General features: G+C 42.4%; 1 protein-coding gene across 2 annotated transcripts in view; it reads left to right on the top strand.

Moving 5' to 3' along the window:
- Positions 1 to 2,242: 2,242 nt before the first annotated feature.
- The window catches only part of FSTL5 (follistatin like 5), a 655,002-nt gene continuing 629,740 nt past the window's right edge, over positions 2,243 to 27,504 (top strand). For both annotated transcript variants that reach the window (XM_074991879.1, XM_074991878.1), the window contains exon 1: positions 2,243 to 2,365. In XM_074991879.1, coding sequence (XP_074847980.1) covers positions 2,243 to 2,365 — 123 coding nt within the window. The remainder of the gene's footprint in view (positions 2,366 to 27,504) is intronic.

Consider the following 27,504-nt stretch of genomic DNA (forward strand, 5'->3'; position numbering starts at 1 on the left):
GATTTGTCATATGATTTACAGCATTCCCACAGCCATGTTGACAAATTGAACATTGTCTTTGTAACTAAGAATAGCTAATGAGGGGTTTCAGTAGCTGTAGTTACTTTTTTACGAGAAGAAGGGTTCTTTCAAAGATGGAGTTTACTCTTGAAAGAGCAGTGTCTACATTGATTTTCTTCTTTCGAAAGAAGCTCTGTGAAATAAGAATATGCAAATGAGGTGCCAGACATGCAAATCTGCACCTTATTTGCTTATTTAATTTCCCTCATTTGCATACCTCTTTCGAAAGAGGAATGTAAGTGTAGACACAGCCACTTAGTATGTATATGGGAGAAGTTCTCTAAATGCTTTGAGTACTTTCTCAAAAACTAAAGCAAGATGCTTTGTTTCAATTGCAGAAACAAACCCAGAAAGGAAGCTGCAGTTTTTTGAATAATGTAGAATACTTTTGAACTCTGTAATTTCACCAGATCATGTTCTATTCTGTATAATTTCTATAATATTTTAAATATGCATAGTGCATGATATATCTTTTATAGGTCATCGATATTAGAGGTTTTTGGACTGAAATCCTTGGCCTATACCAAGTCCTGGTAACTGGAGTTGGCAAAGCAGATTTCCTCAAAGGATGAAATGGCTTAAATTATTTTCCATAAAAAGGCCATGATTGTTGCACTTTTGAAACTTCATTGTCTTTTCTCACAAAGATGACGGACAAAAAAAAATTGTACAAGTCATGGAAAACATAGGAATGTTGACTTAAAATGACTTTTTTTTTAAAAATGTCATTTAGGATCATTGTTTTGTTGTTTGTTTCAAACTGAAAAGGTTAATTTTTTTTCTGTTTTGGTTGTTTTCTAGTTCTTACAATCCACACTATTAGCTAAGTTCTGTCAAAATTTGTTCAAAAATGTATTTTTCAACAAATTTCCTATTCATAAAAGTAAATGAATTACCTGCCTCTAGAGAAGTCAGATAAATGATATTAGAAAGGAAGAATTATCTTAATTATACCACTGAAGGAACTGAGGCACAAAGACATAAATTTACTTACCTAAGGATTGCACAGCAGAATCACAAATTGAATTTGAGTCTCTTATGCCCTAGTTTAACCTCTTAATCACAGGATCATCCTTCACCAGCATATTCAGATAAATAAATAAATAAATAAATAAATGTTTTTTGCACTACAAGAATACACAAAGTAACCGCACTGCATATGTGAAAGAAACAACAGTTGAAAAGTCAGAGTTATATTGTTGTTTTTCTGAAATATTTCTCACTTTAGGCTAATAGATTTCCTTGTGTGTGTCTGAGCTGAATAGCGGGAGGTGAGGAATATTTGTTAAATTCTGAATTTACTGGTCTTAGTGTATACACCAGCATATACACACTTCCTAAACACTAATCTTCCTGAGCATGTGATGTCTTGATAGCCTACCCAGATTTCTGACTGAAGCCCCAATTGTGGGTTTCATTATGGCCTGTTTATATCACCTCTGCTGCATCACAAAGTCAGCAGAATTAGTGATTAGTGAAAACCAGCCTGAGGAATTCTTCTCATGGCCTACCAGTAGTGGAATTTACAGCATGTAGAAACATGTTGTCTTGATGTAGGAGGTGTATGATGGGACTTTGATATGTTCAGTTTAAAGTACACACATCTCAAGGTCCTTTCCAGTTCTATGATTCTTTCTTTTCTTGACATCACTGTGGACAACCAGCTTTAGAATAGCTCCTGGAGCTGGTCTGTTTCGTGCCAATGGCCAGACTAGTATCCAGTGGGTCCCAGAATCTTTGTTTCCTTACATCCTTCCTAAGCCGTACCAACTGAGCTCAGCCACAGCTCCTCTGGGATTTTGAAACAACCAGAGTAGAGTTTTTTTCCCAAAGACTCCAATCCAGTTTTTACGTATTCAAGCAGATACTGGCACAGAAGTTTGGGATTTTAGTCAGTGAAATTGAAATACGTGTTGAAGGCAGACATCCTTAATGAAACTCAAAATGTGTACCTTGGTATCTTGATGTAAACTCTCTAGCATATTGAATATCTGCATTTCCTGTACTGCAACCAAACTAGTGAATATATACTGGAAATGATACTCCATTAGCATCTATTCTAGTTTCCACATGGAACTGAAGTATTTTAAAGTTTTATTAGATTATTTGTATTAGTGATTTATTAAGGTCTGTCATTAATCTTTTCTCTATTTTTTTATTTTGGCAGAAACAAACCATAAAGATGTTTATGTGGTGGTCAGCTGTTTTATATCTTGGATGCATTTTGTTGGGAACAGAAGGGTGGCCAGCCAAGGAAGGATATGACTTTAAGCCGTATCAGCCTTTAGTAAGATTACGTCACAAGGTACTGATTATTTTTGCTTTTCCACAGAGTAACCATTTAGAAATAATTTCCAATAAAATCTTCAGAATATTGCTCTTATCAATCAGTATAAGTAACTGCTATGCAGCTCTCCAAAACAGCTATAAGTCCAGTTTTCATAGATACAAGGGCCGTTTCTACACAGGCCACTCACTTCCTTCAGAAGTGGCATGCTAATACAGGGAGCAAAAGATGCTAATGAGGCACGGATACAAATTCCCCACGCCTCATTAGCATAATGTCATGTGATTTGGAGTGCAGAAGACTGTTCTTCCGGACTCCAAAACACTGTGTAGAAGTGCGGCTGCAGGGGAGGCTTCCAGAACGAAGTCCTTCTTTTTGGGAAGAAGGGGCCTCGGGAAGAAGGACTTCCTTCTGGAAGCCTCCCCTGCAGCCGCACTTCTACACGGTGTTTTGGAGTCTGGAAGAACAGTCTTCCGGACTCCAAATCACGTGATGTTATGCTAATGAGGCACAGGGAATTTACATCCATGCCTCATTAGCATCTTTCGCTCCCTGTATTAGCATGCCACTTCCGAAGGAAGTGTCCTGTGTAGAAACGGCCAAGATATCTCCTTTAGTGGCACAGAATCATCATAGCATCTCCTAAATTGCTCCTCACTGCACTAACAGTGTAGGTGAGTGACCAGAGAAAGGTATATCTCTCTTCTATAATGGTATCTGCAGGTTTCCTCTAGTTAGTATAGACTAAAACAGGCTTTCAATTGCCAGAGACAAAAGGAACAGCTGACAGCCTGAGGATCTGGGCATAGGGCCACAACGGTAGCTTAAACCACCTTTGCCTCTGTACATCGGGCCTTATGTCAGGTGTACTTCAGCTGGAGAATCACGGCTATTATCTGTATTAAATTGCAAAATATTTAAAAGCCATCAAAGTAGGCTGATGTTAACATTTAAAGGTGTTTTAGTTTCATTTATTTGTATAATTTACAAAATATCAAAACTGTTTCCAAATAGCTAAAAGTTGTTTTTTTAAAGATGGGCCCAAATCCTCAAGTTCTCACTGGGTCAAAATTCAAACAAAAACTCATCATAGAAACCAGTGGAAGTTTTGCCTAATTAAATACTGAAAGATTTTCTTATGAAACCACTCAATGTAAGTACAGTACATTCCTTATAGCTGGAACAGAAAATATGTAAACACTTACTTTTAGTATAATTACAAAGAAATTCTGTCATGTGAATCATCTGTGTATTACTCAAATATCAGTATGAGCCAAGAATGTCTTGACTATGTGAGACCCGTGTCCTTCACTAACTAATTTTAAGTTGGAAAGCAGACTAGTTGGCAGAATCATGGTCTTAGATTTTATCTGTTGTTCAGTTTTATTTGTACACTTTCAGAGTATCATACCTATGATAATAGCTAGGAGAAGAAAGGAAAATGAGAAAACAGTAGACTGAAACTAACAAGAAATGGACAGACAGGGAAGGTGGTAACCATTTAAAAGAACACTGAAAACACAAGCCGTATAAGTGAAAGAGGAAAGAAAAAGAAAAGAAAAGAAATGAAGGAGACTAAAGCCACGAGAGACAGTGGCAGGAGATAAGAAGCAACTAAGAATACATTTTTTTAGATTTATGTGGCCTCTAGCTAAATACATCTTAGGTTACCATTAGATTGTAGTATTGTTGAACTACTGTTGCTGTTTCCCTTCTAGTTCTTAGCTATTTTATGCAAGGAACAGAATATGATACAGATTACAAGCATAGATAATGGGCCATATCCCCTCCCCCATCTTATGTGACCTGTTTTTTCCATTCTTCATGCATATTACTGGGGCCTTTTCCAGGGTCGAAAAGACTGAATAGACCTTGTCATCTCTGGCCCTTCCTTTTACTGGGACCCCACTCTTCAAATACCCCTCTGAAATCACCCCTCCACTCAAGCATCTGATAAAGTGGGTCTTTGCCCATGAAAGCTTATGCTCCAAAATATCTGTTAGTCTATAAGGTGCCACAGGACTTCTTGTCGTTCTCGAAGATACAGACTAACATGGCTACTTGTCTGATAGATAGTGGAGATTAACATAGATTTTAAAAAAGGAAGATTATTTTGCTCTCAGCTCTAAAACATCATTGCTTTATTTTATTTATTCAGTTACATTAAAAGGCCTCTGAAACTATACTCACAAATTTTTGTTTGCAATTAGTTCTGAGACTGTCTCAGGCTGGCAGTGTTTTCCTAAACACCTTCCCCCTAGTGAGTATTGGTACTTCTGGGAAAAGTTTAAATGAGTCCTGTTGACACACAGGATGAGATGACTTGCCAGCACCATCTGGCTGTAAAGGAAATAAGATTCTCTCTTGGAGATGTAGATTGCAGACTGAACACTCCTGAGGGAAAAAATCATCTGAATAGTCAAAGCTTGTTGAAGGTGTGAATGTTTTTTTTCACTTTATTGTTGTAACCCCTTGAGTTAGGGGATCATCAACTCCAAAATGCATGGACCTTTTTATACTGCAGGTTGCTCACGGGGGCCGCGTCTACACGTGCCGGCTACTTCAAAGTAGCGGCGCCAACTTCAAAATAGCGCCTGTCACGGCTACATGTGTTGGGCGCTATTTCGAAGTTGACATCGACGTTAGGCGGCGAGACGTCGAAGTCGCTAATCCCATAATGGGATGGGAATAGCGCCCTACTTCGACGTTCAACGTCGAAGTAGGGAACGTGTAGTCATTGCGCGTCCCGCAACATTGAAATAGCGGGGTCCGCCATGGCAGCCATCAGCTGAGGGGTTGAGAGACGCTCTCTCCAGCCCCTGAGCTCGATGGTCGCCGCGTGCAGAGGCCCCTTAAAGGTCCCCGCCCCCTGCCTTCCTGTGCAGGAAGGTGAGAGAGCGTGCAGGCGGCAGCACAGCCACGAGGCCAGCCTGCATGCTCCTCTGCGCCCACACACCCCCACCCGCCACGATGGCCGCCCCCCAGTCCCCCAAGCGCCCCCAGGGGACCCCCCCCCCAAGGGGAGCCAGGGTTCCCAGCCCAGCAACCCAGCGGGGAAGTGGCAGCGGGGCCCCTCCTGGACGGAGGCCGAGCTTCAGGACCTGCTGGGGCTCTGGAGTGAGGAGGAGGTGCTCCAGGTAATGGGGAGCAAGAGGCGGAACGCAGATGCGTTCGCTCAGCTGGCCGAGGGCCTGGCTGCCCGGGGTCACCCTGCCCGCACTCTGGATCATGTCCAGAGTAAAGTGAAGGAGCTGCGGCAGGGTTACGCCCGGGCCCAGGATGTGGCCGGCCGATCTGGGGCCACGCCCGTCACTTGCCCCTTTTACAGGAAGCTCAGGGACATCCTGGGCCCCCGGCACACCTCTTCCCCTCCGGCCACTCTTGATACCTCGGCCGACGAGCCCCAGCAGGACCCGGAGTCGGAGTCCGGCCCGGAGGTAAGCCCTGCACCCCGGGGGCCCTCCAAGGAGCCCACCCCCGGGGCACCGGAGGAGCAGGGGGAGTCCTCCTCGAGTGACGGGGGCCTCCAGATCGTCCTGCCATCCAGGAGCTCCAGCCGGGCGTCCACCCACCGGGTGTCCCCCGACCGTGGGAGCGGACCGTCAGGTATGTACCCTCCCGGTGCACACCCCCGGGGTTGAGGGGTGGGGACAAGAGACATGACCAGGGCCCTCCACATGCCCAGGTGACTATGGCCCCAAGGACAGCAGTGGCATGTCCCTCATAGGAGTGCATCAGCCCCTGCCCCCCCAGCACGACAGTGCCATGCCCCATCCCTGGGGATGGGGGGAGCGGAACCTAGGCTCCCCTGGGGGGAGTGGGTGGGACACCCATCAGCAGCAGCAGCACCATCTCCTGGGGACGGGGATGGGGAACCTGCAGCAGAGGGGTGGGGGGACAAGGGCAACGGCTCGGGGCCCGCACTAACGGCTGTCTCCCCTCTTCTTCCCCCCCGTCTTCTGCAGCTGCACCATCGGAAGGACCGGAGAGCACTGGCGAGGTGTCAGTGGTCCCGGAGAGCCCACCAGGGCCATCACTCCAGGCCAGCCCCTCGGCAGAGCACCGACCAGCCCCCCGGTGGGGACGACGGTGAAGCCAGCCACCCTCCTGAACGGCGATGAACCCCCAGCTGCTGGCCATCCATCGTCGGCAGCTGGAGGTCGCGGAGCAGCGGCTTCGGGTGGATGAGCGGCGCCTCCTGCTGCAGGAGCAGGCGCTGGCCTGGCGCCAGGAGGCATGGGGGGCCTTCATGCGAACGTTCGAGTGCATAGCTGACTACCTGGCCCCCCATGCCGCGGTGGCCGCTGCTCTGCCCGCCGCTCCACCTGCCGATCCACCCACCGTCGCAACGCCACCCGCCACCGAGGGCCCTTCCGCCAAGGGGGACCTGGGGCCAGCTGACACCTGCCGGCCGTATCTCCCGGTCTGCCCGGCCCCCAGCCAGCCCCGGTGAGGGATGAGGCCGAGGCGCGGGTCGGGCCGCCCACCCCCAGTGCTGGACATTAGGGGGTGTGGGGCCCAGGACGTGCCCCCCCCTTTGTATATATTCCCCTCAGTTGTATGTTTGTGTTTGTAAATAGTTTCTATTAGACCCCTGTTGTTATATTTTGTTGTTATGAGTGCTGATACCTGCCCCCCCACGTACATACTTCTCCCCTTCCTTGTCTTCCCCTTTTTTTCTTTCATCTTATTGGAGTTGTAGTATATATATATATATATGTAATATTTATGCGGCCTGTACATAATAGTTAGTTAAGAGATGAATAATAAGGAGAGTTCTCTACAGAGATTTGGTTTCACAAACAAACGTCTGGTTTTATTTCTTTTCAAGAAAGGTGGGGAGGGTGTGCTCTTGGGTGCTCTGTGGTGTGGATGTAGGGGCAGGGAGTGTTGTGGAGGATGGGGGGGTCAGTGGGGGGCCTGCCAGCGTTCACCCCACGGCCTCATCGAAATGGGCCCGCAGGGCCTCCCGGACCCGGGTCCCTTCGGGGTCCACCTGGCAACTGGGGGCAGCGGGTGGCTGCACATTGGCCCTGCCAGCCTCCACAGCTCAGCCCTGAAAGAAGGCTTCCCCCTTGCTCTCCACGAGGTTGTGTAGGGCGCTGCACATGCCCACAACCTGGGGGATGTTGGTGAGGCCCGCATCCAGGCGGGTGAGGAGGTACCTCCAGTGCCCTTTGAGGCGCCCAAATGTGCGCTCCACCACCTGGCGCATGTGGTTCAGGCGCAGGTTGAAGCGCTCCTGGCTGGCTGACAGGTGGCCCGTGTAAGGGTGCACGAGCCAGGGCCGGAGGGGATATGCCGCATCTGCGAAGACGCAGAGGGGCATGGTGGTGTCCCCCACAGGGATCGCCTGCTGGGGGATGTAGGTCCCCGCCTCCAGCCGGCGGCACAGGCCCGAGTTCTGGAATACCCGAGTGTCGTGGGTGCTGCCAGGCCAGCCCACATAAACGTCCAGGAAACGGCCCTGGCTGTCCACCAAGGCCTGGAGGACCACAGAATGGTAGCTCTTCTGGTTTAAGTAGCATCCTCCACTGTGCTACGGGGCGTGGATGGGGATGTGGGTCCCATCCAGAGCCCCGAAGCAACTGGGGAAGCCCAGGGTGGCAAAGCCCGTGATGGCGGCATCCGGGTCCCGAAGCCTCACGAGCCTGTGGAGGAGCAGGGCGTTGATGGCGCGGACGACCTGCAGGGGAAGCACATGGGAGAGCACCAATGAGGGGTGTGCAGGGTGTGTGTGGCCCTCCTCTGCCAGGGCTGCCTCCCCCTCCCCCCCCCCCCGTGGGTCCTCTTACCTCCATGAGGACAGACCCAACGGTGGCCTTGCTGACGCCAAACTGCTGGCCCATGGATCAGTAGCTGTCTGGAGTGGCCAGCTTCCAGACAGCGATGCTGACCCATTTCTCCACAGTGAGGTCACGCCGCATGAAGGTGTCCTGGTGCCTCAGTGTGGGGGTGAGCCACTGGCATAGCTCCAGAAATGTCTGCTGGCTCATGCGAAAGTTCTGGAGCCAGAGGTCATCGTTCCACTCTCTGAGCACCAGCCGCTCCCACCAGTCAGTGTTGGTGGGGTAGCTCCACAGCCGGCAGCGTATGAGGCTGGGGGAGGTGCTGCAGGGTTGGGGGTTGCATCCTTCTCCCCTGCAGGCAGCTCCTGCTCTGTGGCAAGGATGTGCGCAGCTGCCTCCTGCATGGCATGGAGCAGGGTGAGCACTGCTCCTACAGGGGCGGCTGGGTGGAACTCTGGCTGCTCCTGGGGGTCCATGACTGCGTCGCTCGAGGTGTGCGTGCCTATGGCTCTGCAGACCGCGTGCTGTGCAGGCTGCGTGTGTCTGGGAGGGGCCCTTTAAGGGAGCAGCTAGCTGTTGCTCTGGAAGTGCTAGTCCGCCCTGTGACCCTGTCTGCAGTTGTTCCTGGCACTCTTATTTCAATGTGTGCTACTTTGGCGTGCAGACGTTCCCTCGCAGTGCCTATTTCGATGTGGTGCTGCCCAACGTCGACGTTGCCAGCCCTGGAGATCGTGTAGACGTTATTCATCAAAATAGGCTATTTCGATGTCGCTACATCGAAATAAGCTATTTCGATGTAGCGTGCACGTGTAGATGTCGCCGGGTTCTGCTTAGAGCATGCAGACAATGACAGGTAGATCTGGTCAGGAAATGAGGTTTTCCTGTTCTATGCATAGTACTGACAGAGCTGGGGTGCTGGCACCAGGAGTAGAACCTGCGAGTATTGGGTCTGAAGCTTTGTACTCTATCTCATGAGCTAAAGGCCAGCTGGCTCTCAGCTGAGGCTGTAGAGCAGAGACTTCACTCACCCCCAGATGACATCTCAGTGTCTCTGGGTACTACACATGGAACAAGATTTCAAAAAAATTCCCATTGTACTTTAGTAGGAAAAAAGATCTATTAAAAAAAAATTGATGAACACCCAAAGAAAAAGTCCCAGAATAGCCTGGTGGCAAAGTCACTCATGATGGTAGGGAAGAATCTTCCTGATTTAGGTCAGACACTTGAATCTGAATCTTCCCACATTTCAAATGCTCTCACCTTGGCAATTGACTATACTGGAGCATGATTCACTCTCTTTCTTTCTCTGGTTTTGACCAAAATTCAATCCCGGACTTTTCTGACCAAAGTCTCACTTAAATAGGGACATTCCCATGAAAAGATTTGATTAGACAAATTCCACTTTGAGAAAACAAAAGCAAAACAACACTCACATCCTCCATTAAAATAAACCTGCTTTGTCAAAATATTTTCTGACCAACTTTAATGATGCGTTCAAATGAATAAATTTTGATTTACTATATTGGGAAGCTTAAGTCATTATCACAGTTTAGTCAGAGCAGTTTCAACTGTCAGGTGAAAACAAAATTGTCTTATTTCTTCTTTGTCAACTTGAAATAATTAGCTTATCATTGTGAGGAAGTAGTTTCGGTTTACACTGTATCTGTAGCTAGCAAGCTTGGATATTCACAAAGGGTTTGTGTATTTACATTTGAAAATGGAACATATACTACTTTTGGGAATTTACTTTGGTAGGGTTACATGTAAGTATAGGAAAACTCAAGGCCAATATTGATATTAGTGTATCTGTGTGAATGAAATGTAGCTTATTGAGTTGTGAAAGGAGATCATAGATAATTAAAAAGTCACAATGACACAAAATAGCTGACAGGCATGTTATCTGGGAAAGATATAATTACCATTGAAGGAAGTAACATCTTTGCTAAAGATAACAAAAAAATACACTAATCTACTGATATAGTAGGCCAAGCAGAAAAGTATGTTATAAACTAAATCAATAAGGTCTTCAGCTATTGCTAGCTAATGCTCAGTGTCTGCATTCTTTAAAAATACCATGCAAATTACCCAGCTGAAACCACATCTCCCAGAGAAACAAATATAAGCACATCCTATATACCACACTCTAGCTCATCTGTATGCAAAGTGGGGGGTGGACCCCCTCGGGGTGAGTGTGCAATTTCATAAGGGGGGTGCATCATGATCAGCTGCTGGGTCTCAAGCTCATCTGTCTTGTTAAAAATATTGAAATGTGTTACTGTTTGTATGTATGAGTATTCACATTTATATACTGATTAATAAAGGTTGGGGGAGCCCTAATAAATGCATGAATGAAAAGTGGTGCCCAGCATAAAAAGTTTGCTCATTCCTGCTCTAGCTTCTTCATGTAGATACTATTGTACTTGAGAACATGAAACTTAAATCACCATTGTGTTCCTCACCATGAAGACATTATAATTAAGAGCTGGTCACTGGCAGCTTTCCTAGAAACACAGTGGCTATGGTTACACTAGCAAGTTTTGCAGACAAAACCCTGCTTTTTTCAACAAAACTGATGGAACGTCCACACACAAATGCACTTTGTCAACAGTTTGCTCAGCACTTTTGCCAGCAGTATTCTGCCTCTCAGCCGTGAGGTGTAATGCTGTTGTCAACAGGTTCTATGGATAAAAAAGCTGTGTGGCCCCTCTGTGGAGTCTTCTCTCGACAAACAGGGCATCCTGTACTTCTGGGTGCCTGTTTCATTGGGCAGTCTGCCTGCTCTGTGTCGACAGAGCCGAGTGTATTTCCAGCTGGCTTTTGTATGTGGCTGTACTCAGCAGATGTTTTGTCCGGAAGTATATTGACAATGACTTCTGCCGACAGAGCACTGTAGTATAACCATAGCCAATGTGTTTCCCAGACCTCTTCTTTCATTTACCTTTTCTTTCCTGAAAGAACCTCTCTCTCTCTCTTACAAGCAAACAAACACACCAGTTGGATCCAAACTGTCTCTCTCCCTGAGAAAGGGGAGCAGTGCTACCCTAAGCAGTATTAGGCTATGTCTATACTACATGGTAAAGTCAATTTTAAGGCAATTAGCTTGATTTTACAAAGTCACTGCTTTCACTGTAAATTTCATTAGGTCAATTTTAGGGAGCGCCAAGGTTGATATAATAATACCCTCAAAGTGAGTTGACATAACATCAAGTTTGATTAAAAAGGTCAAATTAAGGCTGGGTCTGCACTCACGAGGAATATTGATGGCTGCTACACAATTTTAGATATGCCAGTTGCATACCAAATATTGATTTTGCACCTATCAATATTTGCCCCTGTCACCACTGCAGAATGCTGATGGGCTCACTCCTCCCAGAGACATTCCTTAATCCTTGCAGCGTGCAAGGAGTTCCAGGGTCGACATTGACCTGAGAACATGCCATTTTGCACATGCATGAAACAGCACCCTGGAAGGTTGAACCTAAGCGTTCAATAGGCACCTGAACCTCACTCTTAAATGGTCTGAGGCACATTCCACCACCATTGTGCACTTCCTCAGTCTATAGCTGAAGTACTCTTTGCTGCAGTCCAGGCTGCCTGTCTATGGATTCATGAGGCAAGGGAGCAGAGGGTAAGCAGGGTCACCCAGTTTTACTGTGTGCATCTCCACTTGACCAGTCTTGCTTCTGTGGTCCAGGAGCTTTCTGTACAGACTAGAATTTCTGAAGATGTGTGCGTCATGAACCTTTCCTGACCATCCCATGTTTATGTCAGTGAAAGGACCTTTGTGATCACCACCACCTGCAACACTATCAAAAAGTATCTCTTTAGGTTTATAAACTCAGATACCATGAGATCTGGGGCCAGGATGGGGATGAGCTGATGGGAATAAAGGGACTTCGAAAAGGAGCCCTGTTGGGACGAGCCGCGCGGCAGCGAGGCGCGTCAATTTCGAAGTGCCACGGCCGCCCGCATGCATTTCAGCGCTTCATTAGTAAACTTTGAAATGGCCATTTGCGTGGCCATTTCGAAGTTTGGGGCTAGTGTAGACATAGCCAATATGTCAATTAAGTTCAGATATTTGACTGCATGAATTAAACTTGAGCCAATGGACCACTGAAAACGGGGAAGTTTCCAGTTATCAATGAAATTATTATTATGTTACTTTGACTCTGAAATAGTCTACTGCATCTGATCACACAGTTTTAACCTCTGGTCTGTCCCATAGTTTGTGGTCCAAAATACAGCTTCTTAAATAGGGCGTTTCCTTTTGTAGAATTTTTACTTTAGGACAGCGATACATGTTTATAGTTTAAATTTCAGTACTGTTAGTTTACTGGTCTTGCTTAGGTGGTTTACCATCACTGGTTTTATTCAAAAGGACGTTGTCAAAATTATGCCTTGCAAAGGGAAAAACACAAGGAAATGAAGAAAATCCTTGTTCTATTTTTCACTGCAGTCACAAAAACAGACCAGCAGGTTGAATAGTTAGTTTAGGCATAAGACATATTTCATTGGTGTAATACTTCAGAAGGATGAATAAGAGGTTCTAAAATCTGAAGGAGATTATGGTAGAATTTTTAAAAGAACTCAGTAATGGCCTAACTTTGGTGCCCTTCTTAGCTTATGGTCAAATCTCAAATGTCAATGGAAGGATTTAGAAAAATCAGTGCCGAACGAGCATTTCTAAGAATTCTACTTTGGATTGTCTTTTCAGCTCAAACTCCACAGGATATATTTCTGTGATTATTGGGAGGGGTGATAGACTATGTCTGAATGATATGGCCGTTTACTGTTTTGCAAGTATTTTCTGGTTATTCGTACGCAAAAACACTGAATAAATTTGTAAGGGCCTTGCCGTTTGGAAGTTATCTTGCATTGCTGATGAGCTATTGTAGATCATGTATTAATGCTAAATGTCCCTTGTGAAATCATTAGAAATATTTCTAGCATCGTAGTGAATTTTCTGCTGATCATATGGTAGTGGTAGCAATGAGTAAAAGTTTTTTCAGTAAACACACATATTCTGTGAGATTTCCAGGTGTAGAAGAAATGAGGTCAGAAATCCAACTGAATAGAATCCTGACAAACAGCTGAAGTCCCTTGCCAGTGGTGAAGAAATATGGCATGTACATTGTACTATTCTGTGTGGATCAGTTATACTTGCATAAGATATGCATCTCCTCCCCTCAATTCTGCAATTAACTAATCGTAGAGAATACTGTAAAACTGCTCAGCCATAATGCCCATATGGATTTAGTCACTGATCTCAGGAGAGAGGGGACAACTAGAGAAAATAGCTGGCCTATTTGTTGTCTTGCTTCTTAAAAAATAATGTTCCTGATTCTAATTTCACTCCAGTGTAACACCATTGGAAACCTTCTTGATTTACATCAATGTGAGAACTGTAAGAAAATCTACAAAGTTTTCTAAACTATTTCTACAAGCCAGAACATTTCCAATTTTGTCTTTCTATGAAAAATCTGCATTTTAAAGTAAAATAAAGAAATTAATTAGAAAAAAATGGTAGATAGAAACAGTTGCTTATCAGTCAGTATAATCAATTGGAACACAACATAATTTTAATTAAAATTATGAAATGCAGTGTAGTTAGCATATTGTACAATGTATAGCAGGAAATACATATTGATAGATATAATATACCTACTGTGTGTACTGGTTGCAATTTCTAAGGTTACACTCACATGCTCATTTGGGGTATTTTATCCAGAAAAGATGACATGCAAAATAATGCTACTCAGTGATTGAGAGAGGGATCAATCAGTCAAAACCCTGATTATAAAGGCTACAAATAATCACAACTTTAAAAGTTCATGGTGTTTATTTAGAAGTCCTGTGTGCTTGGAGGCTCTGAGAATTCATATGATTTCATCCCCTTTCATCATCTGAGCCCCAGGAAAAAAGGCTTTTTTTATTGCTTTGAAAGGTAGCAGTGGATGCTACAGATTCAGTACAGCTACAGCAGAACATGTCTATGCTGCTGTCTGTAATAAAAATGTGAGAATACTTTTCTTCCTGAATGACCATAGATGCTATACTCATTGCCCTTTTAATATCCACAGGCATAGAGGTAGAAATTCCAGGTTTCCTCTACGCTACATAGCATCTTAAAAAACTTGAGTCTGGTAGTCTTATAATCTCTATTTGTTTTCTTCCAGATGTGCATGAATCTAATTTGGGAACCTGATATGATATTATTTCTTTCCTACGTCCATCAGTGTTTTCAGGATTTAACTTAAGAATTAACTGAAGAATTCCAATTAAGTAGTCATTCTCAGCATTCTGTGGGACCTCCAACATTTTTAGTACACATTTTACTGCTCTGTAGATTTTTACTGTGAACTTTGGGAAAAATTGCAGAATCTTAGTAGCAAGTGCTTTGCTTTTTTCAGTCATTTCTAGGAACAACATAATACGTTTAACCATTTCCATTCTCTGCTCTCTTTCAAACCATTCTGAAGCTAGATTCATTATATTCATGTGGGTTCCTGGGGTAATAACCTCAGGCACTAATATTCCTAATTTTATAGCTATGGCTGTCACAACAGTTTATAAAGAGGCATTCTTAGGGTTGTATGTTTTCAGGCTAGTGTTGCCAGTTCCATTAGTCAAAAAATGTTTCCAAAAATTGTTTTTCAATAATGTTACAAGGTTTTTCATAAAAGAAACCCTCTAAGTTTCCCCCCAGCTTCAGTTACATGACTTTGTCTGATGCACAGAGCACTGAGGCACGGAGGCATCTTAATCAGTGCTACAAGGCGGAGCTGCCATCTTCAAGGTATTCTGGAGAGGTGTTTTTTAATAAAAATATCTTACAGCATTAGATAGTTTTCTCTTCATTTATTTTTAGTTTTACTAGAATCAGGCAAAATCTCTATTTTGCATTGGGTATTTGCTAAGGTTTTAGGTTCAAAGGGACTCCTCACATACCCTTCCTCTTCATTGGCTAGTTGCATAATCCCTGTATGGGTTTAAAATGAACCTCTGATTTTTGATAGATTGATTTTCGATAAATTAATAGACAGCTCAGGAAAGAACAGGCCACCTTCCAAAGTGGGAGATCTTGGACTGACCAAATAGCAACTCTCAGAGTGATCATAGAACAGTCACTTGAATGGAACTCCCCCTGTACATAATCTACATAGACTTTGAAAATGCCTTTGGTAGTGTCAATAGAGACACTTTGTGGAAATTGCTGTAACATTGTGGCATCTCATCTGAAATTATTAACCTGATCTGTTCAACATATGAACCCTAAACGTGTTCAGAATGATGTCTAGACAGAATCCTTCAGCATAATTTCAGGAGTGTGACAAATGTGCCTATTGTCACCTTTCAGCTTCTTGATCACACTGGACTGGATTATGAGCTGGACAGTAGATGGCCATCAATGTGGCATTCAATGGACACTTTTTAAACAGCTAGAGGACACTGATTTTGCTGACTACTGTGCCCTCCTTTCACAACAGCATGAAAGCATGAAAGAAAAGGTCACAACACCAGATAAAACTGCCTCAATGACTGGACTGAGCATTAACAAGGAAAAGAACAACACCATGGGCTTGTCTACACTACCTCCCTACTTCAAAGGGAGGAGGATGTTTTGGGAGTTTATTAATGAAGTGCTGTGGTGCATATGCAGCACTTCATTAAACAAATTCCCCGCCACGGCATCTCCGAAGTTTTAAACTTCGATGTGCTGGCTCGTGTGTAGCCACAGCTAACCTGCTGGTACTTCAAAGTGCCTGGGCAACTTTGAAGTCACTTCAGTCCTCAAAATTTTGAAATTTTTGCTATGAAGTACCCAAGATAATAAAATCAAAACAAAACAAAAAAAAATCCATACATTATAGAACTTCAGAAATGTTCAATTTAAGCTCAGATCTAAATATAGGTGAGGAATTAAGGAGAAGGCTCTTCTTGTATTTGAGCCACATTGCTCTTCCTTGTCTGAATTCACCACAGCTGGTTAAGTATTACTACAGAAATCTTATACTTTCTAAATCATGTATAATAGTAGGCATCCTTCAGTCTACGTAGACTATGGATCACGCAAATCATGTGTAATAGCAATCAATATTTATTTGTTAGCTTTTATTAAAGAATGGCTGCTTAATGACATATTAGTTAATTTTAGCTATTCATTATTCTTTTACTTTAATTCACAAACTCTGAACACTATAACAAAATCTGAAAACACAATTCTAACAAGCACTTTTCTCTTTCATTTCCCCCCAAACATCAAGCATTTATGACATGGTAAAGTAAGTAGTTTGGGAATAGCAACAATAATTAAGGCTTTAATTTTTATAAATAAATCTGGAATTTCATCCATGCCTTAAAAGTACTCTAGAAATCTGTGTTACAATGCTACAAAGCTACTTCTGTAAGACTGTGCAAGTTCAGTACCACCAGCCTAAAACCGAGTCATAAATACATACCATAATTCATGAACTCTATCTATAGTCCATTTTAACATCATTGTGTATATATACTAAATGAGGGAGTTAAATCAGTAGGGATTTTAACGAAATATATTAAGGCAGAATCTCTGCCTAAATATAGTAAAAAGGTTGCATGTTGTTTGAAGCATGAAGACTGCATCTACACTAGCAAGTCCTTTCAAAAGAGTTTTTGAAAGAAGGGCTCTTTGGAAAGATCCCACAGATCGCCTACACACAAAAAATATTTTTTCAAAAGTAAATCAGAAGAATGTGGTGCTCCTTTCGAAATCTCTCTTCCTTTCCATTGAGAGGGAAGAAGGGTTACCTTAAAAAACGGCTGCAAAGTGGCTTGAACAGTGCTAAGATAGCATGTGGGGAAGTAAAAACATATCAAAGAAGTATTATGACAGCTAAAAGTGTTGCTTATGATGACTAAGAGGACATTGAGGGACAAAAAGCCCTCTAGAGTCATGCTAAAACAAGAAAGAAAATGCTGAGGTATGTGAAAGAGTTTAATTCACCATATTTTATAGAATAACATATTTTATAGAATAACTTATTCATATTTAATATAAGCAATCAATAAGTTTTGGAGTAATTATTCTGAGAGAGTGATAAACAAGGAGAACCTAAGGGTTGAATTGAGAATATGTAAGTCAAATTGTGGTATGATAGATCTGTATACAGCAGAAAGAGATTACAGAGGCACTTAGGCAGATGAAGAAGAAGAAAGCACCTGACTGAATCACATATCAGTGAATTTGGTGAAGTTAGTTGAAAGGCAAAGCACTAAATATCTTTAAGGTTTCTTCAGTTATATTCTTAAAAAATGGAAAATGTCAGATGGATGGCATAAAATGTTGTGGTGCTTATTTTTAAACATAAAGAATATACAGAATCATAGATGATTAGGGTTGAAAGAGACCTCAGGAAGTCATCAAGACTAACACCTTGTTCAAAGCAGGACCAACCCCAACAAAATCATCGCAGCCCAGACTTAAAAACCTCAAAGGATGGGGATTCTGCCACCACCCTAGGTAACTCATTCTATTGCTTCCCCACTCTCCTAAGCTACATTTACACTAGAAAGTTGTGTCAACGAAATACCGGTTTTGGCAACAAAACTAATGGAGCATCCACACTCAAATGTGCCCTATCGACAGTAAATCAGTAGAACATGACACTTTTGTTAACAGACTTCTGCCTCTCCCCCATGAGGCGGAACACCTTTCCCAACAGAATCTGTTGACAAAGCAGCCATGTGGACACTCCAGGGGCATGGTGGGGGGGGGGCTGTCTGTCAACAGACAGGGCTTCCAGGTTACCAGGCAGCCCTGTCTGCTGTGCTTCTTGTCAGCCAGTCTTTTGAGAGAGTGTCTGAGTAGTCCAGCTGCTCTCTGTCAACAGTGTAGATTACTTTTTGATCCACTTTGCTGTCTGGCCACAGTCTGTCAACAAAAGTATTGTTGGAAGATATCTTCCGAGAGTAAAATCTGCCAACAGATTGCTGTAGTGTAGACATAGCCCTAGTGAAATAGTTTTTCCTAATATCCAACCTTCGTCTCCCCCACTGTATCTTGACACCATTGCTCCTTGTTTTTTTAATCTGCTGCCATTGAAAACAGCCTCTTTCCACCCTCTTTGGAACCTTGCCTCCCTTTAAGGTAGTTGAAGGCTGCTGTCATATCCCCCTCACTCTTCTTTTCTGTAGACTATATAAGCCCAAATCTCTCTGCTCCTCCTCATAAGTTATGTTCTCCAGCTTCCTAATCATTTCCCTCACCTTTCACTGGACACTCTCCAATTACTCCTCATTCTTTCTCTGGTGAGGGGCCCAAAAGTACTCCAAGTCTGGCCTCATCAGGTCCACATAGAAGGAAATAATGCAGCCCAATATACCATTAGTCTTCTTGGCTACATGGCCACACCCTTGACTCACATCCAGCTTCTTGTCCACTGCAGTCCCCAGGTCCTTAGTCAGTCAGTCCCCAGTCTGTAGCAGTGCATGGGATTCTTCCAGCCTAAGTACAGGATTCTGCACTTATCCTTGTTGAACCTCATCAGATTTCTTTAGGCCAATCCTCTGATTTGTCTAGGTCACTCTACTCTCCAGCATATCTATCTCCCTGCACAGCTCAGTATCATCAGTGACCCTGCAAAGGATGCAATCCAATTTATCATCCAGACCATTAGTCATATATTTGCTGACCTTGGATAGAGAAGGAGCAAAAAAGAGCAATACTTAAGGATGTAACTTAGTCTCATTAAAGTCAGTTTGCTTAATTATGCTGAATTTGGGCTTATATCTTGATTCTACTGCCCATTGCCATTGGCCTCAGGATTTGGCTGTTAACATTTTGAAAAAATAAAAACAGTTAAAGATAACTTGTGATTACATTTTCCGCAGTTCTGCAGCTTCACCAACATTAATGGATTTAACCATATTTTTCATAAATTGATTTTATACTAACACTTTGTATACTACCTTTCAGCTCAATGCAATATGAAATGTTGTAAGATTATTTCCTACATTTACACAATCGTGACCTACTTCATTCTGGTAGATGAGTGGCTTCCTTTGCTTCAACTAACATTAAAACTTCATTGTGGATAGGCTGTCAGAAGATACTTAGAGAGCTTGTCTACATTAGACCCCTCCTTCGAAAGGGGCATGTAAACAAGCCTGCTTGGTGAATAACAATGAGGTGCTGTGCTGCATATGCTTTGAAGTACTGACAGGCAGTCTAGCCATGGGCACTTCAAAGTAGCCATGCAACTTTGAAGTGCCCGTGGCTAGACTGCTTGCTGCCACTTCGAGGCTAGCAACATTGAATCTTGCGTGGTGAGAATTAGACGAGTATTAGAATTAGGTGAAGCACTTCATTGCTATTCACCAAGCGGGCTCATTTACATTCCCCCTTCAAAGGAGGAGGCTAGTGTAGATGAGTCCAGGGAGAGTGTGACTGCTATTTGCTTCTGAGTACTTAAGAGTGTTATCTTTTGAGTTCTGCATCCCCCTAACCAGGAAACTTGGGATTGCAGTTGAGCTAAAGTTAGGTCATGCAGAGCTGGTGTCATTATGTTAGACTATTGTAAAGAAGTGCAGGTCTTTTTAAATCATATTATCAGCTTTCATCAAATGATTTAAAGGAAGAATGTTGGGAAGGAAAAGCAAGAAGCTGACCACTGACATGGACATTATGAGATCTGAGCAAAACAAAAATGATAAAAACCTTTAGGCACACTTGACAATTTCTCCCTAGATAGAGATGCACTCTTCCTTCACAGGGATAAGCACTGTGCTGCCTATATGCCTCCTTGGTCAGGAATGAATGAGAGGAGCAACCTTTCTTCATCCCCAAAGCATCCTATGAATTCTACCCAGGGTAAAGAAAGATCTTTTTGAATATTTGTTGTGTTTCAAAGGAAAAATTGCATCAATTAAACTCTTAAACAAAAATGTTAGTCTACAGCATTGTAGGCTGTCCTTGGCATATGAATTAATTATTATAATTTTGCCATCATAAATTACCAATTTATAACAATGAGAAAGAAAAGGGAATACAAACCTACTTCTTTGATTAACTTATTTTTCACCATGAAAATTCTTTTTAGTTATATCATATATTATAGTTATGATGCAGAATAGGAGTCTGATGCTCAATGAATTTTGTATTTCTTCTATGGTAATATTTTCATTTCTAATAACTTTTTCTAGTGACCCATATGGAAGACTTGAGATAAAATATGAGTTGATATGAGAACATTTGACATAAAATCAATTTTTTCATGATTTAAGAAAAGCCCACATGTCCAAGTATTTGAATAACAATATATTTCTAGCTTACATTTACAAGATGTTATTAATAACAAGTGAATCCAGTATTTTTGTGGTCTATGGACCCTCAGAAATTTTTCTTTCCTGGATGGGTACTATCTTTGCAGTGGTACAATCACAACCAGGTTAGATAACTAGAGCATGGCAAGAAGCTGAATTTTCATACAAAAATAATTCATGGTTTACTTTTCAGCAGAAGTTCTCAACAACAGCAGGGAAACCTTGCATTATATTGATTATACACACAGGACTACACTGTGACGTACACTCAGCATCCATGGACAGGAAGAAGAGTGCCCCAGACCTGCACAGCTATGCTGGCGCACAATACTAAGCAAGGCTACGCACCCATTAACACTCCACAGTAGCCCAAATGGAGAGGCAGGCCAGTACAGTAGGGCCAGGCTTGGGCTATGTCCCTGCTACTCAATGTACAGGGCATCTGACAGAATATTGAAATTGGTTGTTTGTACGAGGGTGGAGGCCCAGAGGCTGTGTCTACACTAGAATTCCTCTTTCGTAAAAGGCATGCAAATGAGGGAAATCAAAAATGCAAAGGAGTTGCAGATTTACATATCTGGCACCTCATTTGCATATTCTTCTTTTGAAGGAGCTTCTTTCAAAAGAAGAAAAGCAGTGTAGATATGGCTCATTTGAAAGTAAACCCCATATTCGAAAGAACCATTCTTCCTGGCCATTTGTACACAGGCCACTTTCTTCGAAAGTGGCATGCTAATAAACAGCTCAAAATATGCTAATGAGGTGTGGATGCAAATTCCCAATGTCTCATTAGCATAAGGTCACATGATTTGGAGTCCGGAAGACATTCTTCTGGACTCCAAAACGCTGTTTAGAAGTGTGGCCTCCGGGGGGGTCTTCAGGAAGGAAGTCCTTCTGGAGGCCCCTTCTTCCTGAAAATTTTTGAGAAGAAGGGGTCTCTGGAAGGACTGCCTTCTGGAAGACCCTCTGGGTGCTGCGCTTCTAAATGGCGTTTTGGAGTCCAGAAGAACGTCTTCCAGACTTCAAATCCGTGACCTTATGCTAATGAGGCATAGGGAATTTGCATCCGTGCCTCATTAGCATATTTCAGGCTGTTTGTGTAGAAATGGTCCCTAATTTATTTTTAGGAAGAAGGGTTCTTTTGAAGATGGGGTTTACTTTTGAAAGATCCACATTTAAACTGCTTTTCTTCTTTTGAAAGAAGAGTATACAAATATGGTGCCAGATATGTAAATCTTCACCTCAGTTGCATTTTTGATTTCACTTATTTGCATGCCTCTTTTGAAAGAGGAAAGCTAGTGTAGACCTAGCCAGAAAGTGCAGGCGTGGCCAACATAACCAGAAATCCTAGTAGTCTGGAGTGACTTGGTGCAGGGATATAAGCTTGGGGTCATATTACAGGTAATATGAAGACCTCAGGAGTTAAAAGTCTGAGTCTTCTGCTCTGACACAGACCATAGACTGGAAAAGGAGATGCTGTATAGAGAATGAAATGATGACATTTACCTAGGAAAGAGCAATGCAGAGGGTCCAGAATAGTTATCTGTGTAAAGCGAGCTGAGACACAAACTTAACTGCAAAACTAATGGGAGACTCCAGGATGAAGAAATGCAGGGACAGTAGGTAAGTGTGAAATTTTAGAAAGGACTGGGAAAGCCTAGAGTGAAGGATTTTGTTTAATAACAAATGAAATCCTGGCAGGGACAACCCTTGTGAAACGTAATCTCAGAGCAGAAGGCTCAGAGATTTTATTGAGCTGACCCATTGCAGAGTGGAAAACTCGGACATGGTGGCACACCCAGATGGGGAATAAATGGTAATCTTCCTGCACTTCTGATAGAGGCCACAGTGAATTACAACTGCATTAGAGCAAGGAGATACTGTAAGATAGAGGTTAGTTTCTCAGTTGTAATGCCTTCAGGTGTAATGTACCAACCCTTAATCAAGACTGTGCCTAAAGGCACGACTTAGCATATGATTTTTTTCCTGTTACAGCTTTTCCCTTATCAGTTAAACTCAGCTCACTTCAAAAAATGTATTAATATCACTGTAGTATTGTATAAAACAGGTAGATTTCTGCAAACCTCTTTACTTTGTCCTCACTAATAATATTTCAAGAAAGAGGCAATGAGAGTGAAAGAAATCTCTTTTAAAAGCAGACATTTAGCTGGTAAGCTTACACCTGCAAAATCATTGATGACCCATGAAAAATGTTTACTTAAAACTGCTGCCTAATATAAAAAACACCTATGTGCAGCAGGTGGCAAATAGATCTTAAGGGATTTAAACACCCCCAGTTAGAGTTAGGGCCATCTGCCCTGATTAGCAGTTGCTGTTGAAAGAAGCTGACAAAGAGCTTCTGTTTTTTCACTTTACCCTTATATTCCATGATCTTCATTTCACTAAATCATCACTTTCTAGTTAAACTGTAAAGCGCTCTTTGCAGTTTACTCATTTTAAGTCTAGATCTACTAACTCAAAAGTACTCTAAGATGGCTAGCATTCTGATCATTATACTTGGCCTTTGTCACTGCTTTAAAAAAATCTTCTGCCGTGTTTGTGTATAGAAAGGCATGCTGAGGATATTTTGGATGACTCAAAAGCTAGATGCAGCACTTAGAAAACAAAGCACTATTTCTCTGGCTGTTTCTTCAAATTTTGTGTTTCTCACAGCTTTATAAAACCACCAAACAAATATGTTCATTTTTCAGAACTTCAGATAATGACATTGACTTCCTCATTTAGGCTGCGTCTACATGGAGCAGTGCTGCCAGCAGCGTGATGAAAAGGAGTGGTTTCGAAAGTGCAAATGGGTGCTTATTCACATATTCTCATGGCTAATTTGCATAGTTGCATGAGATTGCCTTCGTGGCAGAGGCTGCCCCCAGTGGAAAACAAGCCATGTAGACATTGTTCTGCCAGTGAAAACCCCCTTTTCAAAAAAACCAGGCATAACGGGCTGCTGGAAAAGGGGAGTTTCCCCGGCAGAGCCACATCTACACACCTTCTTTTCTGCTGGTAGCAACCTCTGCCAGCAGGGTGATTTCATATGACTGTGCAAATTAGATATGTGAATATGCAAAGGAGTAGCTATTTGCATTTTTGAGATCACTCCTTTGCACCACGTTGCCAGCAGCATGGGTCCGTGTAGACACAGCCTTAAAGTTGCACCAAATGACGTCATGATATTCAGCATGCTAAAATCTTCAAGATGCCTGTAAGGCGTGACTCTACTAAGCAAAATTCCGAAGTATTCCCATGCTTGATTGATTTTAATACAAATTTTGGATTCATCTTTCCTTTTAGGATTGGTCCCTGCAAAGTGGAAGGCAGCACCCCAGGTTCCACTACAGCCCAGTATGGTATTGCAGCTTTGCCCCACCCTAATTTCTTTAACTGGAGCCACAATAGATACAGTTTAAAACTACCAGGACATCATATACTAGCACAGTACCATGACAGGATGTCTTTTTAATCAGACTTCAAAGCTTATTGTCGCAAAGACTTTGAGTGACACTTCTTTCCTGGTGCCTGAGAGATCAGCTGCCATCCATTGCAATCTGCTTGGCTTCTGTTTTTTCATTCATCTTTCCTGCCCTATGTCTTGCTCTTCATATGTCTCACTGCCCATGGCAGAACTGGGTGTCCTTGATATCTGACCTTTAACCTGTGGAGTATGCTTTTCAACCATATGCTGTTTCACTGCTGCTAATTATACTGAAGTGAAGAAAATGATTACAAGCACATATAAAGATTTACCCTGGGTACAGGGCCAGATTAAGAAAGTGGCTTTAGGGTCTGCAGCCTTGGGGCCCTGGACTGCAGCCATTAAAGCCCTTGTGTCTGGGCTACCCCATTCCCTGCTCCCCCTACACTTGAGCTGCATCACTACGAGCACTGCGACATTCTGACCCTGCACTGCCCTTGGCTCCACTCCCTGAGCCAGGAACCATAGCCAGAGGAATTGTGGGGTTGGGTGCTTGTTTAAGCTGCTGGGAACCATCTGGAGCCCCACAGACCAAGCAGGAGTTGCCCCAGGTAAGCGACCCACACCTCAAAACCCAGACTCAGTTCAGAGCCCCTTCCCACACTCATACTCTATGTCACAGCCCTGTGCCCCCTCCCTCACCCCAATTGCCTCCCAGAGCCCCAGAACTGACTCTGCTCCCTCCTAGAACCCACTCCCCAAACCTGAGCCCAATCCTGCACCCTAACTCCCACCCCTACCTCCTGCACACTGAATTCCTCATTTTTGGCCTATCCCAGCATCTAGAATGCTCCACAAAAATCTATTAGCTCTGGATCCTCAGAAGAGTGAATCCAGCTCTGCTTGGATAAATCTATTATCCAGTGTGGTTTTACAGAAAACTGTTGGTACGGTTCACTGTTCTCAACAGAACTGCTTTTTTATTGCCCACCTTTGAGCTATTCTCCCCAAATTCTCTTCTGTTGAGATGAGCAGTGTAAAATTCCACACAAAGCCCCACATCAGACATTAAAATGAGGACTGAGTAATAGAGACTAAAGAATATATTTCTCTTGGGACTAATATAAAATAGGATCCTTAGCACTGCATGGATTTCTATAAGCAGGTGAATTGATCATTTCCTAGTTAAAGTTGGGAAAGCTCCTGAACTGAGCAGGAACAGCATATTTATAACTCTGGAGCAGATCATGTTTTGTACACAGTGGTCAGACAGAGCTGGATTATTACTTTTAGTGCTTGTTATTGCCTTAATATTTAATTGTTTAAGCAATAAAGACATGCTTTCACAGTTGTAAATGCCTCTGTGTGAATAAGCAGTATGTAGTTTTTTTCCCCAAATATCATTACTGGGAAAGAAATAAGGTACTGGAGGAAAGCTAATAGGCTGTACTCTCACAATGCATGGTAATAAATAACTGAAAAAGTGAGGTAACTACTGGATGTTTGTGGAGTAAGTATCTCCAGGGTAACCAATGGCATTCTCCAGATTTTGGTAGTGTGTTAAAAAGTTAAAAGGATTTTGAGAAAATAAGGTTTCAAAAGTCAGTGTGGTAAGGGACTGATTTAACAGGTAGCCAGTTACCTTCTTCAGCCTGTGAGTTCCTAAAACTCTTGATCTTCACACAAAATCTGCAAAGTTTGTTTTTTCTCCTACAGAAGAACAGTGTCTTTTTAATTCAAAAAATCACAAGTGCATTCTAGCTATACAATTCACCTTGATATTAATGGGAAGTACTTTAACTAAAATCCCATTCTACTCTGAAAATTTTGGAGTGGGGTTAAGTGTATTTTTCTTAAAAATTCATACAATATGTGTTGCATTTCATTCTTCATTCTGTCTAAAGCATATTCGGATCTTACCAAGAAAAGTATATTTTTATGTTCCTTGCTCATTGCTAAAACTTAGTGAGATAAAAGAAAAATCCAAGGAAAGAAGGAAAACTAGAAAAGTCTCAGCTTTGTTGTCAATTACCCTCTGGCACACGAAGAATGGAAGTAATATTTAGGTTGCTTGGGGATATAAGTATCGATCAGACTTTTCCAAGAATAATATGTTGCTTTCACCATTCCTTTTAAAAAAGGCAAGCTAAGGTAGTGTTGCAAAGAAAAACAGAAGTGATGTGAATATTAATCAGTGCACCTGCCCTTTGGTAAAGTGCTCAACTAAATATTTGAGGGATGGATCCATTCGAACTTCAGACTTCAAGAAAGATAATATTGTATTGCTTACTATGTGACATTTAGGAACCTAGAGTAGAAAATTAAGATGGTAATTTTGTATTAAGCCTTAGAAAATTCCAAATTACATCTGTACATGATAGCTGCATATCAACAAACTTTTCAGAATGAACTAGAAAGCAAAGCTTTGCAGACTGCAGAGGCACTGGCAGTTGACTGAAATCTCCCTATTGTGAAGCAAGTAATTAAAGCCTTTTGTTATTTTCGTTGGCTATGTCTACCCTAGGAAGTTTTGTGGAGCATCTACACACAAAATGTGCTTTGTCAACAGAAACCGTTGACAAAAAAAGCTGCATAGGGGCTCCGGAGGGCCCTTTTGTCTACAGTGGATCAAAAAATGGATGCACTTTTATGTGTAGATCCAATCTGTCAACAGATTTATTGGAACATCTCTGCTGACAGTAACTTCTGTAGACAGATGCTTCTAGTGTAGATGTGGCCATTTAATGTTATATTAAAGGCAGGATGCTTTTTATTTTTAAAGCAAATGCAATAATAGTTTAATAATACAACCAAAATCATTTGTAATTGTTCTAACTATATGATGTATTCAAGTATGTATTATTCCCTGTTTTATGAGACCTAGCATATCTATTTTTAAATAGCCATCAGAGGTTGATCTTCTTTTCTTGAACACATCAAATCTTAATGAAATTTCTAAGGTATGTACGCTTCCTTTTTTCAAAGCACAGACATGTTTTGCCGTGACTTCTCCCTCCTTCAGTCTCCCATTTTTTCCATGATGAGATCTTCATTTTACTGGCTTTTTCTTAGCTCTTTTTTCACTCCCTAGTTTGTGCCTTAGGAATTATTTTTTAATATGTTGGAAATTTGTCTTTACATTTGTGTATAGTCATTCAGTTTTGGAGCACAAAACTCATTGAAACTCAGCAGAACTTGTGCTTCTAAATCCCGCATGTACTTTGAAAATATGCCTACTGTTGATGTATAAGTACGTATCAACTCTGCTTGAGCCAGCTAGACACGAATAACAAAAAAACAAAACAGATGTCAGAAAGTACGTATTTTAAAATGCTCTGAATAAGAAACTACATTCCTTCTTTATATAATCATGTTCCTTGTCTACCAAACTCCTCTACCAACTTTGCATATCTTTATGACTACTGGCCTATCTCTTTTTTCAGAGTCCTCTTCACCTCCCTTACTACATGTACAGTAGAAATATCTGTCTACAGAAGTTACTGTTGGAAGAGAAGAGTCAACAAAACTGTCGACAGATCACATCTACACATAAAAGTGGATCAATCTTTTGATCCACTCTATTGATGAAAGGGGCCCCCAGATCACCTACACAGACTTTTTGTCAGCACTTTCTATTGACA

Source organism: Carettochelys insculpta, chromosome 4, assembly GCF_033958435.1.
Source record: "Carettochelys insculpta isolate YL-2023 chromosome 4, ASM3395843v1, whole genome shotgun sequence".
Taxonomy (NCBI): Eukaryota; Metazoa; Chordata; order Testudines; family Carettochelyidae; genus Carettochelys; species Carettochelys insculpta.